This window comes from Tribolium madens, unplaced genomic scaffold (assembly GCF_015345945.1).
Source record: "Tribolium madens isolate multiple individuals breed KSU strain unplaced genomic scaffold, Tmad_KSU_1.1 Scaffold_96;HRSCAF=242;Tcas5.2_LG5, whole genome shotgun sequence".
Classification (NCBI taxonomy): domain Eukaryota; kingdom Metazoa; phylum Arthropoda; class Insecta; order Coleoptera; family Tenebrionidae; genus Tribolium; species Tribolium madens.
Genome location: NW_025401068.1, coordinates 6,812,485 through 6,826,969, shown reverse-complemented (window position 1 = coordinate 6,826,969; position 14,485 = coordinate 6,812,485). Strand labels below are relative to the sequence as shown.

At 38.4% G+C, this 14,485-nt stretch overlaps 4 protein-coding genes across 9 annotated transcripts; 2 read left to right on the top strand and 2 right to left on the bottom strand.

Moving 5' to 3' along the window:
• Positions 1 to 34: 34 nt before the first annotated feature.
• Positions 35 to 4,152, bottom strand: LOC123012616 (phosphatase Herzog). The gene is made up of 4 exons (XM_044410655.1): positions 3,938 to 4,152; positions 3,312 to 3,583; positions 1,541 to 1,876; positions 35 to 1,489 (listed from the first exon to the last, which is right to left on the bottom strand). Exons 1-4 carry the CDS (start codon positions 4,008 to 4,010, stop codon positions 1,289 to 1,291), a joined length of 882 nt encoding a protein of 293 aa, XP_044266590.1. The 5' UTR covers positions 4,011 to 4,152; the 3' UTR covers positions 35 to 1,288.
• Positions 4,153 to 4,228: 76 nt separating this feature from the next.
• Positions 4,229 to 8,092, bottom strand: LOC123013767 (Golgi apparatus protein 1). Its single transcript, XM_044412533.1, has 4 exons — positions 6,747 to 8,092; positions 4,874 to 6,686; positions 4,693 to 4,793; positions 4,229 to 4,642 (listed from the first exon to the last, which is right to left on the bottom strand). The coding sequence occupies exons 1-4, from the start codon at positions 7,914 to 7,916 to the stop codon at positions 4,475 to 4,477; spliced, it is 3,252 nt and encodes a 1,083-aa protein (XP_044268468.1). The 5' UTR covers positions 7,917 to 8,092; the 3' UTR covers positions 4,229 to 4,474.
• On the top strand, positions 5,809 to 9,692 carry LOC123013771 (activating signal cointegrator 1 complex subunit 1-like). The gene is made up of 6 exons (XM_044412541.1): positions 5,809 to 6,056; positions 6,288 to 7,726; positions 7,777 to 8,502; positions 8,552 to 8,642; positions 8,688 to 9,280; positions 9,343 to 9,692. Exons 3-6 carry the CDS (start codon positions 8,316 to 8,318, stop codon positions 9,591 to 9,593), a joined length of 1,122 nt encoding a protein of 373 aa, XP_044268476.1. The 5' UTR covers positions 5,809 to 6,056; positions 6,288 to 7,726; positions 7,777 to 8,315; the 3' UTR covers positions 9,594 to 9,692.
• Positions 9,693 to 9,881: 189 nt separating this feature from the next.
• Positions 9,882 to 14,475, top strand: LOC123013768 (TBC1 domain family member 25). Of its 6 annotated transcripts, none has more exons than XM_044412536.1 (10): positions 9,882 to 10,015; positions 10,076 to 10,247; positions 10,318 to 10,422; positions 10,471 to 10,676; positions 10,728 to 11,102; positions 11,151 to 11,420; positions 11,682 to 11,919; positions 11,968 to 13,092; positions 13,142 to 13,600; positions 13,860 to 14,475. In XM_044412536.1, exons 3-10 carry the CDS (start codon positions 10,372 to 10,374, stop codon positions 14,025 to 14,027), a joined length of 2,892 nt encoding a protein of 963 aa, XP_044268471.1. In that variant the 5' UTR covers positions 9,882 to 10,015; positions 10,076 to 10,247; positions 10,318 to 10,371; the 3' UTR covers positions 14,028 to 14,475. The 6 variants fall into 6 exon arrangements, with proteins under 6 accessions (XP_044268471.1, XP_044268472.1, XP_044268469.1 ...); XM_044412537.1 differs by having other exon boundaries at positions 10,076 to 10,422; positions 11,682 to 11,748; positions 11,803 to 11,919; XM_044412534.1 differs by having other exon boundaries at positions 9,883 to 10,015; positions 10,076 to 10,422.
• Positions 14,476 to 14,485: the final 10 nt, after the last annotated feature.

Genomic DNA, 14,485 nt, shown 5'->3' with positions numbered 1-14,485 from the left:
TGATTGGGTGAACAAATTGAATTGAGTCTTTTTGGGTATAAATGACAGGCTTTTATTTACAAATCAAGGCATATGTATTCACATGACAATTATATGAAAACACTTATTTTTGTACAAGTGTTTAAATGTACAAGTATACTATATATCAACATAAACAATAATAATGATAATTCTCTACAACAACAAATTAGTTTAATCATGTAAAAAATAATGTTAATTAGCTAAATTACACCATTCTCACCCCACATTGTACTATTGCTGTTTCTAAAAACCAAACCCGGTTAATTTGGATATAAAAACCTTAACCTAATTAAAGGGTCCGTTAATGTTGGATGTGAGGCAGATAAAATATTGCTTATTTGAAAAATAATAAACTTTCACACAATACAATGGATAAATATACATTTATAATATATTAATAAAATCTTAATAGTAAGAATATATTACTAAATAACATATATGTCTGTACAGTGATTTTAAATCAAGAAAAATAATATAACTTAAACCGACTAACTTTACTTTAAAACTTATCAAACAATTTATAAGATTTAAAATAAAATTTTTGTACTGAATACACAAACCGATCTTGCAATAATCTGCCATTGTTTGACAGTTCAGTGATGCTTGAAGGCATAGTTTTAACGTCACCGAGCGGTTTTCCTGTAGAAGTGACGGATCTACAGTAAAATTTTCATAAATGTTCAAAAAAGTTCAGATATTTGTTTTAAGGCCACTGTTAACAATTGGAACGATTTGTTCCCACAAATAACATCACCTCGAAACGAGATATGATTGATTGTTTAGTCACATCTATCGCTTTTTGTTTTACGAGTCTCTAGTACAAATACGAAACACACTCGACTATACTATCATAATCGCCGTCGATAAAAATAAAATGCTTTGAGTATTTAACTTTTTAAAAAAATTAAAGAAAAAAAAATGCAGATTAATGTGGTCTACTATCTATAATTCTCTCTCCGTCTATTCGGACTTACGCCTTCGTAGGTCCCTTGATAAAAGCAAAAAAAGCATAAAAACGTCCGTGTAAAAATACCTGTTTTTTAAATATAGCTTTCGGTAACTTTTCAAGCGGGATAGAATACTTTTGTTTCTTTCACTTAATAAAAAATATGTTACTATTTTTACCTACATATTTACACTTATCCATAATATTCGTAATGTAATAAATACATTACCAGGTCGGTACAAAATCGAACTCTCCGAAACAAAAACCATGAATGAAATAGAAAACGACCTTGGCAATAAATTTGACTCGAGGAACTTTTCGCTACGTATTGGGCGGCGAGTAGTTATTCTGTATACTGGCTAGGTTCGAAGGGCCATTTTGTGACACACTACTGTTATATGGGTGATTGGAATTACACAGCACTGTATACACATTGTCCATTTTGCTCAACTTCTCGAAGAAGGGAATCAGATCCAGAAGCTCCGAGTCGCTCATATCGTCGAACCACGACGCTACTGGCACCTGAAATAACCAATCAGAATCCTCGTTGTCTATGATTTCACATCCACTTACAGCGTTATCTGGATGGAATATGTAGGAAGCCGGCGAATTATCCACGATGACGATTTGCTGCAACTCCCGTCCTAATTTATTCAAATCTTTTACGTAATTTCCCCTATAAAAAACGCAACTTTCCCTAAAGAGACGCGACCGGAAAACACCCCATTGGTCGAGCAGATCGGCCACCGGATCGGCGTATTTCGCTAACGAAGCGGTGAATAGGACGCATTCGTAAAGTTCACCCATACGCTTCAGGAACTCGTCCACATGCGGCCGCTTCAGCACATACACCTGGTGAACGGTACCGTCGATCTCAACTGGTACTACGAAGTCGGCGTTGCTGATCGGCTGAAATGACGACAACACTTGTGTTTAGTCTGCAGTCCGCCAAACATGTCACGCAAACATAATAAAATTTTACTGTTTTTTTGGGGAATGATTAAAAAATCCTAGTGAGTCAATATTTGGGATGCATTACGGTATTAAATTCCATATTTTTGTTTTTTACTCGTTATTTTTAACGCTATTAAAATATGTTTTTGTTTACGTTCTAAGTTTTCTACGAATAGATATTTATAGCAAAAACCTGACATCTTGTAGATCAATAAAATTTGCATTTGTACCATTTGTAAATAAACAAAGCCAAAGCATTCGTACCGTTTAAGTGTTTATTATTCCACCATAAGAATTTTCATGAATATTCAGATTCTTGAAATTATTTCGGCACCGAAATATGAAAGTAACCTATTTTTCTAGAATTTTTGTAAGTGCATCAAAGAAAACAATAGAATCTTTGTTATCTAAAAGTTAAAAACATTTGAACAGTTTTGTATTTTTCCAATCTTATCTGTTATAATCCCATTTAGAAAAACATTATTTCATTATCAACAATTAAATAATTCGTGGGAACAAATTGTAAATCTATTCGTTTCCTTAAAAAGCCCTTGATGTCTTTTTAGTCTTTGGCCATTTCCAAACTTAGACTTTTCTATAGTTGCACCTCCTATAAAAACTAATAAAGTAGATCAATTACCGGAAATAGCAATAATAGAACTTCCTTAAATAAAACTCTTGTTTACTTACTTATCTCTCAATCAAACTCTAACAAAGCCTTTGGAAATGAATACATTTTTAACACCCACAAAACAATTCAATTCTCTGCAGGTACAATAAAAAATCAATGAATGTGTAGGAGGTGCCTCTTTTTTTAATAAAACAAAGCAAATTCATCATTCATGAATGAAATCTAATAAGTGAGATACTGACAGTTTCATCAGCGTAAAAGTTTTTGATCGGTGAAGCGTCGGCGTCCCGACGCCATCCATCTGTTTACTATAAAGACATGAATGGATTATGCTTTCACAATCAATTTTTTTTTTCGCACCGGAATTACATAATCGGAATGCAGGGGCCAATGTCATCGCTTTTTATACGTCAAGGTCCAACATCTCGGTCAAATTACGATTTTAATTACAAGAACTGAGATGGACTGGTGAATGACAACAGTGACACCTGTCATTTATTTCCAAGACCGGGATAATCAGGTTTTTTTAACAAATCCTGCACGCAGCATCTGCTTAATAAGTACGATAAACGACGTGTAATTACCTGAATTTGATAACAAACTATTAAAAAAAACGCACATTAGCAACAATTGGCCAACAAGGACATTTGGTATTGTTTTAGAAGTTGGTGGAACTGTTGCCATAGCCTACTGTACTTTTTCAATAAATAATTTTGACAGACAATTTTTTTCATAATACAATTTTCGTTTTATGCATACCTTGAAACTGCTGTGAACAAGAGTCTCATCTAAATCAATCACCATGCATTTCTTGTGCATATCCTGGTGTCGGACGGGCGGTAAGAGGTACGTGCAACTGCTTCCCGGTATGTATTGGTTACCGTCGACGCATTGCTCCGCGTTGGTTTTCTTGGTGCTCTTCCGCCCCAGACAGCAGAACAGGGACCTGAAAAAGCCCCTGTTGCTCTTCTTGTTATTACTCGTCGGTATTTTCTCCTCTGATATGTCATTTTCAGTCCTCGGTAGCGTTCCTGTAACAAGTGAAAGAATCGAGTCGGCGGTGGCGGCGAAAAATGTGAAAGCTTTTGACAGCTCGCCTCATCCTAAGGAGGTCATTTAAAGGCGTGGAATGCACCATTTGCATACGCTTGGATCTTAGAATCGAAAAAATGCGATTGTTAAGACGCAAATTTGCCAAGAATTCGAAAAATTAGCGTCCAATCCCAGGGTCGCGCTCAAGGTTAGCTGGTCTGCGGCGCCTAGCATCTTGTTTACGGTGCATCACGCCTACTTGATGCGACATTCGCGGGTCGCTGGTGCGCCGCCCCCGAAGCACCAGCTGTCCCGGAGGCGAGACCCGAGCCGACCTGTCACTTATTATTTACCTTTTTCGGGAGGATAACTGTTTAACTGTTCGTCGTCCCTTGACACTTGTGTGATAATGGACGATGCGTCCATTTAAACATTTGTTGGGTCCTCCGGAAACTTAGCGCTACGCCCGATTGTCCCGAACACAACATGCACGATAATAAATAATCTTTAAAACACCTTCGCAAAATGGCAGATGCTGTTTTCGCTTTAACACTCACTGCTCCGCGGAATCTGCATTACCGACTGGTTCATAGACACAGTGCGCGCGCGCTAAGTTTGAATTTTTACATTAAAATCAAACAAGGTCTATTTCGAATCGTTTATTATTAAAATTTCATACAAACAATTTAGAAAGCGTCACCTAAATATTATTCTTTAACATCTGTCCTTATCCTAGCTAAAATGGCAAATGACACCACCATATTTACAATTAATGACACTCAAATATTTGTATTTTTGGCCTTGTTAAGACAATAAAATCTGATTTATTTATTTAAAATATTTTATCACAAGTCAATTTGTTACGTACACTAAGATACACTTATAAAAAATCATTTATTTTTAATCGTCATTCGTCGCCTAAAGGAACGCCCGAACAAAATACCAATTAAAAGTACAGTCCCCAACAACATAAAAAACATTAAAAAGAAATAATGTTTCGCAGGTGAACCCACTACTTGATGGTATAACTCGTGGAAGTCACCAGGAGGAGGCGCTACCTGCAACAAAACAATATTAATTATAGTCACGTAACACAACAAAAACGCACCTGAGCGGCATTTTCGTACATTTTCAGTCTTTTAGTCAACATATCTTTACATTCAGCCGATAGTTGATTGTTTTCCATTGTTATCCTCAAACATTTGATGTCTGCAAATAATAAAAAGTTAGTCAAATTTCAAACGAATAAACGGGCGTGACGAAGTTAGCCACGCCCTCTGGTTACTCACGTCTGCCATTTCCCTGCGGCACGTCTTTACAAAATTTCAATAAATCCAAAGCGCATACTTGCTGTAGAAGTGGATCGACCTGAATGTCAGCCTGCGACTCTTCTATCATATTCGCCACTTCAACTCCACATTCGGGCGTCATTATTCGGCGTTCCATCAGTGCGTTTTTGAGACACTCCTCCGTCTTTCCCGAATCCTCCTCGTTAGGTTTACAAATTGTTTCCAATTCGTTTTTACAAACAACTCTAATCAGAGGATTTAAGCTGACATCGAGTGCTTGTTCCCGCAAAATGTAGACCATTTCACTTTCACATTTATGCGACAAGACTCCTTTCTTAAATGAGCCTTTTAAACACTTAATAACGGCCCCATTTAAATCTTTACCGTGATTACTGTTAATAATACTTGCACAAAACTTGTTTATGTCCATTTTGCAGTTCTCTTGCAGTGCAGGATTTAGTTGGTAATTCGAGTTTTGTTCGGCCATTCGGTGTAGTACAATCGATCGACATTTTTTACTGAAGCCTTTTTGGTCTTTATTGACTTTCAGACATTCGAGAACGGTTTCGCGGTCGTGATGCGAACAAAACTGTTCTATTGTGTCCCCACACATTGTAGTCAAAGCGTAATCGACCGAATTGTCGTAGATTTCTTGTCGTTTAACTTTGAAAACTTCCTGTTCGCACCGATCAGTCAATTTCTCTCTAACGGTTTGTAAACATTCCAAGACTTGAGCATGGCCATGCTCGATATTTGCACAGTGGAGCTTTATATCAGAAGCACACGCAGCTTTCAATTTCGGCTCAAAATCGATGTTTTCTCTCTGTTGTAAAAGCTGCGCTTTCAATTGTTGCCGACATTCTTTCGGAACGGCACTCTTCAAACCATTCACTGTATCATTGGTGACTTTCTCGCTGAGACAAGTGATAACTTCAGTCTTAGTTCGGGCTTTGCCACAGAACCGCATTGCAAAATGTTTACACGCTATCTTAAATTTATAAGTGAACCTATAATCTTTCAACGAGATAATTTGGAAGTGCTCTATACTGACTCTACATGCCGGATTGGCCTTGACCGAAAGATCGTTTTTATGTGAAATGAGACACTCCATTATATCCCCTTCGTCATTTTTCAACTCGGAACTACACAGAGTCTCCATTTCCTTACGACAGTGTTGCATGATGTAAGGATTGAGTTCCGCATGTTGAGCCTCCACTTCCGTAAACGATTCCACCGCCTCCCTACACTTATCCTTCAAATCATCAAAATTCTTCTGCAAACACATCATCTCCTCTCCCCTTTTCGTCTTATCGAAGCAAAACAGCGCCAAATCGTCCAAACACACCTCCTCGATTTCCGGTTGAAGGTCCACACTCATCGCCCTTTGCCTCATCACTCGCTGGATCTGTTGCAGACAACTCGTCTTGATTTTGATGGTGTCGTCGGAGGGATAGGCGTGTCTGTAAAGACAAGGTAGAACTTGCGGTTCATAAGTGGGCTGGTCTTTCTGCGACTCCTCCCAATTCGTATTGGCGTGGCAAATTCGGACCGCGTCTTCTTTGCACGCCCTGTATAACTTCGGGTCAAGTTTAAAGTCACGTGCAATGAAATACTGGATTTGGATCAGAGCGTCTTCGCATTCTTCGGTCATGTGATCGGCGCCTATGTTGTCCATTAGGCAGGACATGACACGGGCGTCGCCACCTTTGATGTCGTGACAGACGGTTCGCACGACGTGGTAACAGGCCTGATGCAAGACGGGGTCCACGCGCCAGTCTTCGCCAGCGTCGGTTTCCTTGACCAAGGATTCCAACTGAAAAAAATTAAATTAATTAAACGTTTAGTGCACTTGTATTTGTTAATAATCACTTACAGCTCTCATGCACGTATCCCCGAGCCTCTTCTTCACATTTTTGAACCTGGCGTGGTCCATCAAACAATGTATCGTCTTGCCTCCGGCCTCGAATCCTTGGCAATAATTCCGGATTTCTTCACTACACCCGTCCACGATTTCCGGTGATACACTAAAATCCTCCATGAGCAACCGGCGATGTTCCACCAACTCGATCTCACAATCGGGGTCGATTTTCATGCTTCCGTTTTTCGCCACGTTTTCCAGACAGAGGAGAATTTGTGCAAGGCGTATATTTTTGTCGTTGGAGGTCTGTCGACGACAGTGAGTCTTCCTGATATCGTCCTTGCAAGCCCGCATTAAGCCTTTGCTGACTCTGTAATCTTGCGAGATGAGTTTCTGGCGTTTGAGGAGTTGCTTGTGGCATTCGTTCGTGATGCGGTCTTTGGGTTGGTCCATGAGACAGGTAAAGATACGGCCGGTGCCGGCGGGAAATTGCTTACAATAACGTCGGTGGTCTTCCGCACAAGCCATATACAATTGGCGGTCAAGTTTAATATTTTCTGCTTGTAATTCGGATAATTTGAAAACTTCGTGTTTGCAGTCATCGTGGACATTAAGAATGCTGTTTTGGAGACACGTGACCGTCTCGAATTGGGTCCAAGAGGTGCCGTCGATCTTGCCACAGTGTAGGCGTTCAATGTCCGCATTGCAGTGTTCCAAAAAATTGGCAATCCAGCGGTAGTCTTGAAACGCAACTCCTTCGAGTCTTAATAACACATTATTGCAAGAACTATCAGTGATTTTTTCTTTATTGTTAACTATACATTTGAGGTACTCTCCAGAGGAACTGTCGCAGTTGATATTCTCCAAATCGCGGGAGCAATACCGGCCTAAAAACTCCTTGACTCGTGCATCACTCGTCAAAGCTCGAATGTGGGTCCAAATCACATTCTGGCACTCCTTTCTCAAATCAGACAATCTCGACGGATTCAGCGATTGTAAACACTCCAATATTAAAATATCATCATTCTCACTTAAATTGTTACAGAGGACTTTAACTTCGTTACATGCCGGATCCTCCACAATCGACTTGAATGTCTCGCGTTTGGCTCGATGTAAAACAAATTCGGGTTTTACACAAAACACTGCAGTTGTTAACCCCAAAATCCACAAATAATTCAAAAACATTTCATTGATTTTATGGCTTGTTCCACGGAAATTGTAGCTAGGGCACACCTTGTTAAAAGCAATTCTTATCACTAGTAAACAAACAACGATTTCCGACTTGTTATCACCGGGTTTTAAAATAAAAAATAAAAGACCAATGTCACGTTTGACTTTTATTAAAATCGCGAACACAGACAGACACGAATGTCGCGAATGAGTGAAATTCCGGATTTGCTAAATTAGTACCAACCTAAAAAAATATGGTTAGGTGTCAAAAATGTTCGGTTTCGAATCAAAAAACTAATTTTAATTGAGTTAATAAATCTGGCATTGAATACCAATTGAGATAAAAAATGAAGTAGTTAGATTTATTGTATTTCCAGTTTATATTTTTCGAAAAACATAAACTCCCATGTCAAAATGGGTGATGGTGAGCCTTTCCCCAGTTTTTTCTTCTCAAGGGCCCCCTTACCCGAACGAGTTGAGCTAATTAACTTTAAAGAGGGCAAAAGGGACAAGTTTTACTGGATGTTATCAATCGATAACGATTCTAGAAATAACGAGCCAACAGGGCACTCCGCACTAGCCCCTTACGACGACAATGATGGTACGAAAATAACAAAATTGCGTGCGTTTCATAATTGTATATTTTTTAGCCGAAATGTTAGACTGTTGTGATTTGGAAGATAATTACGAAATCAATCCTACAAAATCGGGCAAATTTATTACGTCTTTCTACGTCCCAAAGTAATTTAGTTGAGACCATTTTTCGTTGTTAATTGTCATTTTCAGTGCTTTACATTCCGTAATTGTGGGTCCACGTGGGTCTAAATTACGAGAATTGCAAGACAACACAAGTACTTTGATTAAAGTACCAAAGCCTGGTGGAGACCCTATTGTGAAAATAACGGGCCATAGTGAGCGTAGCGTGGCATCAGCAAGAACACAAATAGCTCTTCTTTTACTGTCGAGGCGGGAAAAGCTATCAATAACCCATTTTGTCTCAATTCCTATTTATTCTGACATTATTAGGCGGAATTTCCTCAAATTTAAAGAAGAAATTCTTCAAGGACCCTCCACTAGGGGCATTGATGGGACAATTTTTCAAAAAGTGGAAAAGTTTCATCTTACTATAGTCACTCTGGCTCTTTTAGACGAGAAAGAAATTGAAGAAGCTAAACAAATGTTAAATAAATGCCAAAATAACATTCAAAAAATTTTCGCAGGCAGAAAGCCGCAAATCGTGATGAAAGGAATTGAAATTTTGAATGATGATCCTCATGAAGTTGATGTTTTGTATGGGAAAGTTTGTCTAGACAGCAAAGGGGATGTTGATTGTCTGCAAGAAGCAGCAGATGAAATTTTGGATGCGTTTTACAGGAATGGTAGGATAAAAAATCTTTTAATCAATGAATTAACGATTTTAATTGATTTTAATCGATTTCAGGTTTGGTGAGGAAACAATATGATAACGTTAAATTACACGTAACTTTGATGAACACAATTTTCCGCAAAAACGAAGACTTTCAGAAAAATATAGACAACAAGAGGAGAGAATCATTTGATGCTAGTTTTATTTTAGACAGATACAAAGATTATTATTTTGGAAAGACAACACTGGAGCAAATACATTTATCAGTCAGATTTACTTCAGCTCAAAATGGATACTATCAGTCAGCGGCAGTTATTACTCTGTAACGGTTAATGGATAGTTTGTAATAAATACCAATTTTATTTTATAATAAAGAGAAGAGAACTATTTATTATGACTAGTTGTTAATAAAGTATTTTACTCAATTTGTGGTATATTTTTTTAATAATATTGGAAACTAAATATCTAAAAATAATTTTTATTTTATATTTGTGTTAAAAATACGTATAAACGCATTTAAGTTACATTTGCCATGCATTCAGGTGAATTGTTCAATAAGTTTCCTGTTTCGTAATAAACATTCTCTCGATTTTTTTCTCACTTGAGTGACTGTTTTCTAATTGCTAATTCTTTTTATTCAGAACACTTTACATTAGTGAAACGGTGAGTGTTGAAAAATAGAAATAACAACAAAATTCCAGTCAAATAAGAACTCTGGTTAAAATTGTCCTGATAACAGTGTAATAAGGTAATTTATTCTAAAGCCATTAAAAATGCAAATTATATATTCTACCGCAACTCTTTTTAGATTAGCATTGAAGGAAGTAGATAAGTTCCATTATCACCACACTTTTCCTTTACCCATTTAATTTCTTTTCAAACAGTTTCAAACTTTCGAGGCATTCAAATCCATTTTTCATCCCTTACGTTGCCACCCCTGCTGTTTGACATTGCATAAAAATGTCACACATATGTCACGGGTAAATGTCAAACTTTTTATTTATAATGTGATTGTTTATGGTCACTTGTAACATCACGACTCACTTCAAGATGTTCCTGTGAAAGTACTTAAATTGAGCCCACCTTTGCGCACCAAATCCGAGAATGTCAGGTGTCTTCGGCTACAGCCGCGAGGCTGTTCGTGTCAAAGTTAAGGTAAGCATACATGGCCCCCCTTTGCACACATACAAACCGACTTTTCAGAAATATGAGGGATCCCAACCCCCCGAGCTGCGCAAGTTCAGTGTGGATCCCCAAATCACGTCATTTGAGGTCTTGCAAAGTATCTTAGCCAAAGCTTTTGATCTCAAAGGGGACTTTGCGATTTGTTATCGGTTGTACGACGTTAGTGGGCACGAGACGTACATGCCGTTGTTGTCAGACTGGGATTTGGATGCAGCGTTTTTGAAGTAGCGTTGCCCCCTGTTTTATGGATCACCTTTCTCACGGATATTTTCCAGGGCCTATAATATGTCAGTGGGGAACAGTACAGAGCCCTGTTTATGCCTCCGCGTCGACTTGAAGCCTTTTGAGGAATGTTCGGACGACTGGGAACTAAAACAAAACCTCCCTATTATAACTCAAATTCGTACTTCTACATGCCAAGAAGCCAAACCGTCGCCACGCCTTCATGGAATTTTCAATCAAATGGGAAAAACGTTTAACTTGGTACAAAGGGCGTTTCTGGGGGACGACGGAAATGCTCCGCTACAGCCCCCGAGGCCTCCGTTATCCGATTCCGAATTCAGATCTTTTCTAGACCCTGTAGGACAAATAATATACGCTAAGGAGCTTAGAAATGTCATTTATTTTGGCGGAATTGATCCCAGTTTGAGGTTTAATAAGACCGAAATTTTGATTTTCTAGTTTCACGGGGATTTTAGGAAAGTCGTTTGGAAACATTTACTCAACGTTTATCCCGAGGGAATGACAGGAAGGGAAAGAATGGATTATATTAAAAGAAAAGCCGCGGAATATGTGACTTTGAGGGAAACCTGGAAGGCGGCAATTGCTCAAGGGCCAGTGGCTGGGGAATTGGCATATACTACAGGAATGGTCCGAAAAGATGTCCTAAGGACTGATAGGCATCATCCTTTTTACGCCGGGAGTGACGATAATCAAAATATTGCTTCGCTTTTTAATATTTTGACCACGTAAGTGAGTTGGCCAATAAGCCAATAAAATCGTTTAAAATCGTTCATCCAACGGAAGACAAAATTGTAGTGAATGACATTTACATTTGCATGTTACATAACTTACTAAAACATGATTGATAACGATTAAAAAAAAACTTTGATAAGACATGAAGTTTTCCTTGGCCTGCTATGGATACTATAAGTTATTTGTGTAAATGACCTCAATTATATCGCAAAATATGCAACTTTGCATTTTAATCATTGTGATTATAATTTTAGTTATGCCCTAAATCACCCCAAAGTGAGCTACTGCCAAGGGATGAGCGACTTGGCGTCTCCTCTGTTGGTAACTATGAACGACGAGGCCCATGCCTACATCTGTTTTTGTGCCCTTATGCAGCGCCTCAGTACGAATTTCATGATTGATGGAATCGCAATGACTCAAAAATTTACTCATTTAGCCGAAGGTTTAATGTATTACGACTCTGAATTTTACAATTATTTAAAATCACATCAGGTTGGTACTCCTGTGTCAAAAATCCCCGATTTATTTGTCATTTTCAAGGCTGACGATCTTTTATTTTGCTACCGATGGCTCCTCCTCGAAATGAAACGCGAATTTGCCTTCGAGGACTCCCTTCGCATGTTGGAAGTGTTGTGGAGTTCGTTGCCGTCGTATCCCCCTGAAAACGAACTGAAACTGTACGATATACAATTCCAGCCGATCTCGGCGACGCCCCCCATGAGCCCCCTAGTCAAAACGCCTCGCGAGAACGCATACACCAAAGTTTGTGCTTTGCGTCGTCAAAGCTCATCGATTTCGCTCAGTAATTACACGACGAAAAAATCAGGAACTGTCAAAAGACAAAATCATAGTCTTGACGAGACTATCAGTAAATCACGGAATAATATTTTAGATATTAAGTTGAAACACCAAAGTTTAGACGATGCTGCCCTCTCGCAACAAAAATTGGCGAAAAGTAACGAAACGTCACCGAAAAATGCCGAACTATCGCCGAGGTCGCCCAAAAACGAACTCAGACCGAGATCGGTGTCGCCACTAGAAGCCAAATCCGATTCTTATATTTTATATAACGGAGTTAACAATGCGAAGAAGAATAGTTTGTCATCGAGTATGACAAGTTTGATTAAAACCACGAAAAAGAGTGGACATTTTAAGGATCTGAAGGATCGGATAGCAGCAGCGAAATTGTTTTCTTCCCTTGAACGGCTCGACAATTCGATTAAAGAAGAAAATGAAACGCAACCTAAAGGCAAGATGGTAAAAAATTTGAATGAATTTCTGAACTTTGCTGCGGCAAATAAGAATAAATTCTCCGATAAGTTAGTTCGAATGGGGACAAGTGTGAGTGACGTCCATAAACCGAAAATTCTTCTCACTAAATCGAGTTTCGATGATTCGGAAAGTTCGAGCTTGGATAAAACGAGACATTATTCGTCGACTTCAAACGAGGACACTTTCGATGAGTACAGCCCTGACGACTCCCAAGAGTATTTTCCTTTGACCACTTCTGTGACACGAGAGTTGAGACTGGAATTGGAAAATTTAGACCGGAAAGTGTTCGGCGATAAATACATCGAGAGATTGTCAGAGTCCCCCTCCACTGACGGAAGCAGCGAAGTAAAAACGGAGCGCCTGGAAGAGATCACAAAACCTGCAATCCCACAGGTTTGTTATTTTATATCTAGAAAATAAAAAAATATATATATGTTTGCAGTCAAATCGAGACAAGGAGAAGCGGAAAAGTGACGACATCTTTGTCTGGGAGAACCCTCTCTTGTCCAAAACTAGTCCCACTTCCATGCAAACACCCGACGAACAAGCCGATCTCGAGTACGACAGTGAAATGCCTACGCTAGTCAACGAAACCTCAGCTACAAAAACCGTGACTCCTATCAAAGTCATTACGTCGTCGAAATCGGCGAAGAAAGTGGTTAGAAACGAGAAAGAGGAACTTTCGCATGTTTCACTCCCGGTGAATGGGGCCCCCATGACGAATTCCTGCGAGGAGGTGACGGAAACCATCCGACCTTCGCTGCTCCCTCCACCTAAAGAATTTGGTGGAGGCAATGCGTTTCTTATGTTTTTATGTATAACTGTGCTTTTGCAACACCGCGACCACATTATAAGTAAGGGTATGGACTATAATGAGATGGCGATGCATTTTGATAAAATGGTGAGGAAACATGACGTCACTCGAGTGTTGAATCAGGCGAGACAGATGCATGCGAGGTATATCAAGCAACATACTATAGCTCAACAGAAACAGGACTGTTAGAAAATGTCGTTTTTTTTATACTGTGATATTTTTTATTTTGAATGTTTAGATGGATTGTGCCTGGGGTGGATACTCGCTAGACTCGTTCCTTTAAGAATTTTCTTTATTCTATTTTGAAGGATAAACAGTATTATAATTAAGTTTTCATTTTTTACAGGGAGAAGGCGAGTCGGTCGAAATTTGTTTTGTGTTAATGATTACGAAATTACTTCCAAAAAGCCAACTAAATTCATTCCGACGTTTTTTATGTTGTGTATTTTCACTTCACTCTATACAATTGAAAAAAAGAAATAAATCATCAAGCACTTTCACTTTAAAAATATAATTTAAATCTTTTTACTTTACTTTTGAGGCTACATTTTATAACAATCTCTGGTTTCTCTTATTTAAAAACAAGTTGCAACGTAAAGTGTACAAGTAATATATTTTATTTGAAACTGTCCGGTAAATTCCGTTTACCGGCTCTATTTTGAGTACGAGAAATGAGTTATTACGGTATGAGGCAGAAAGTGTAACCAGTAACATTGAATATTGTTAAAATGATTTTGAACTGAATCTACCAGACAGTATTTGCAATTACTATTGTTTTTACAAGTTGGAGTAAGCAGAAGAAAAGTAAAAAGTTTGAACAAATTTACCTGCACAAGTCAGGAGGATTGTGAATTATAAAAATCCTTCAGCAATACATAAAAAATTTAAATTACTTGTCAATTATGCTTTCATTGAATTTGAGTTGAATTTCACGATGATAATAAAAGTATTAAAAGAGAAAATGTTGTTTTA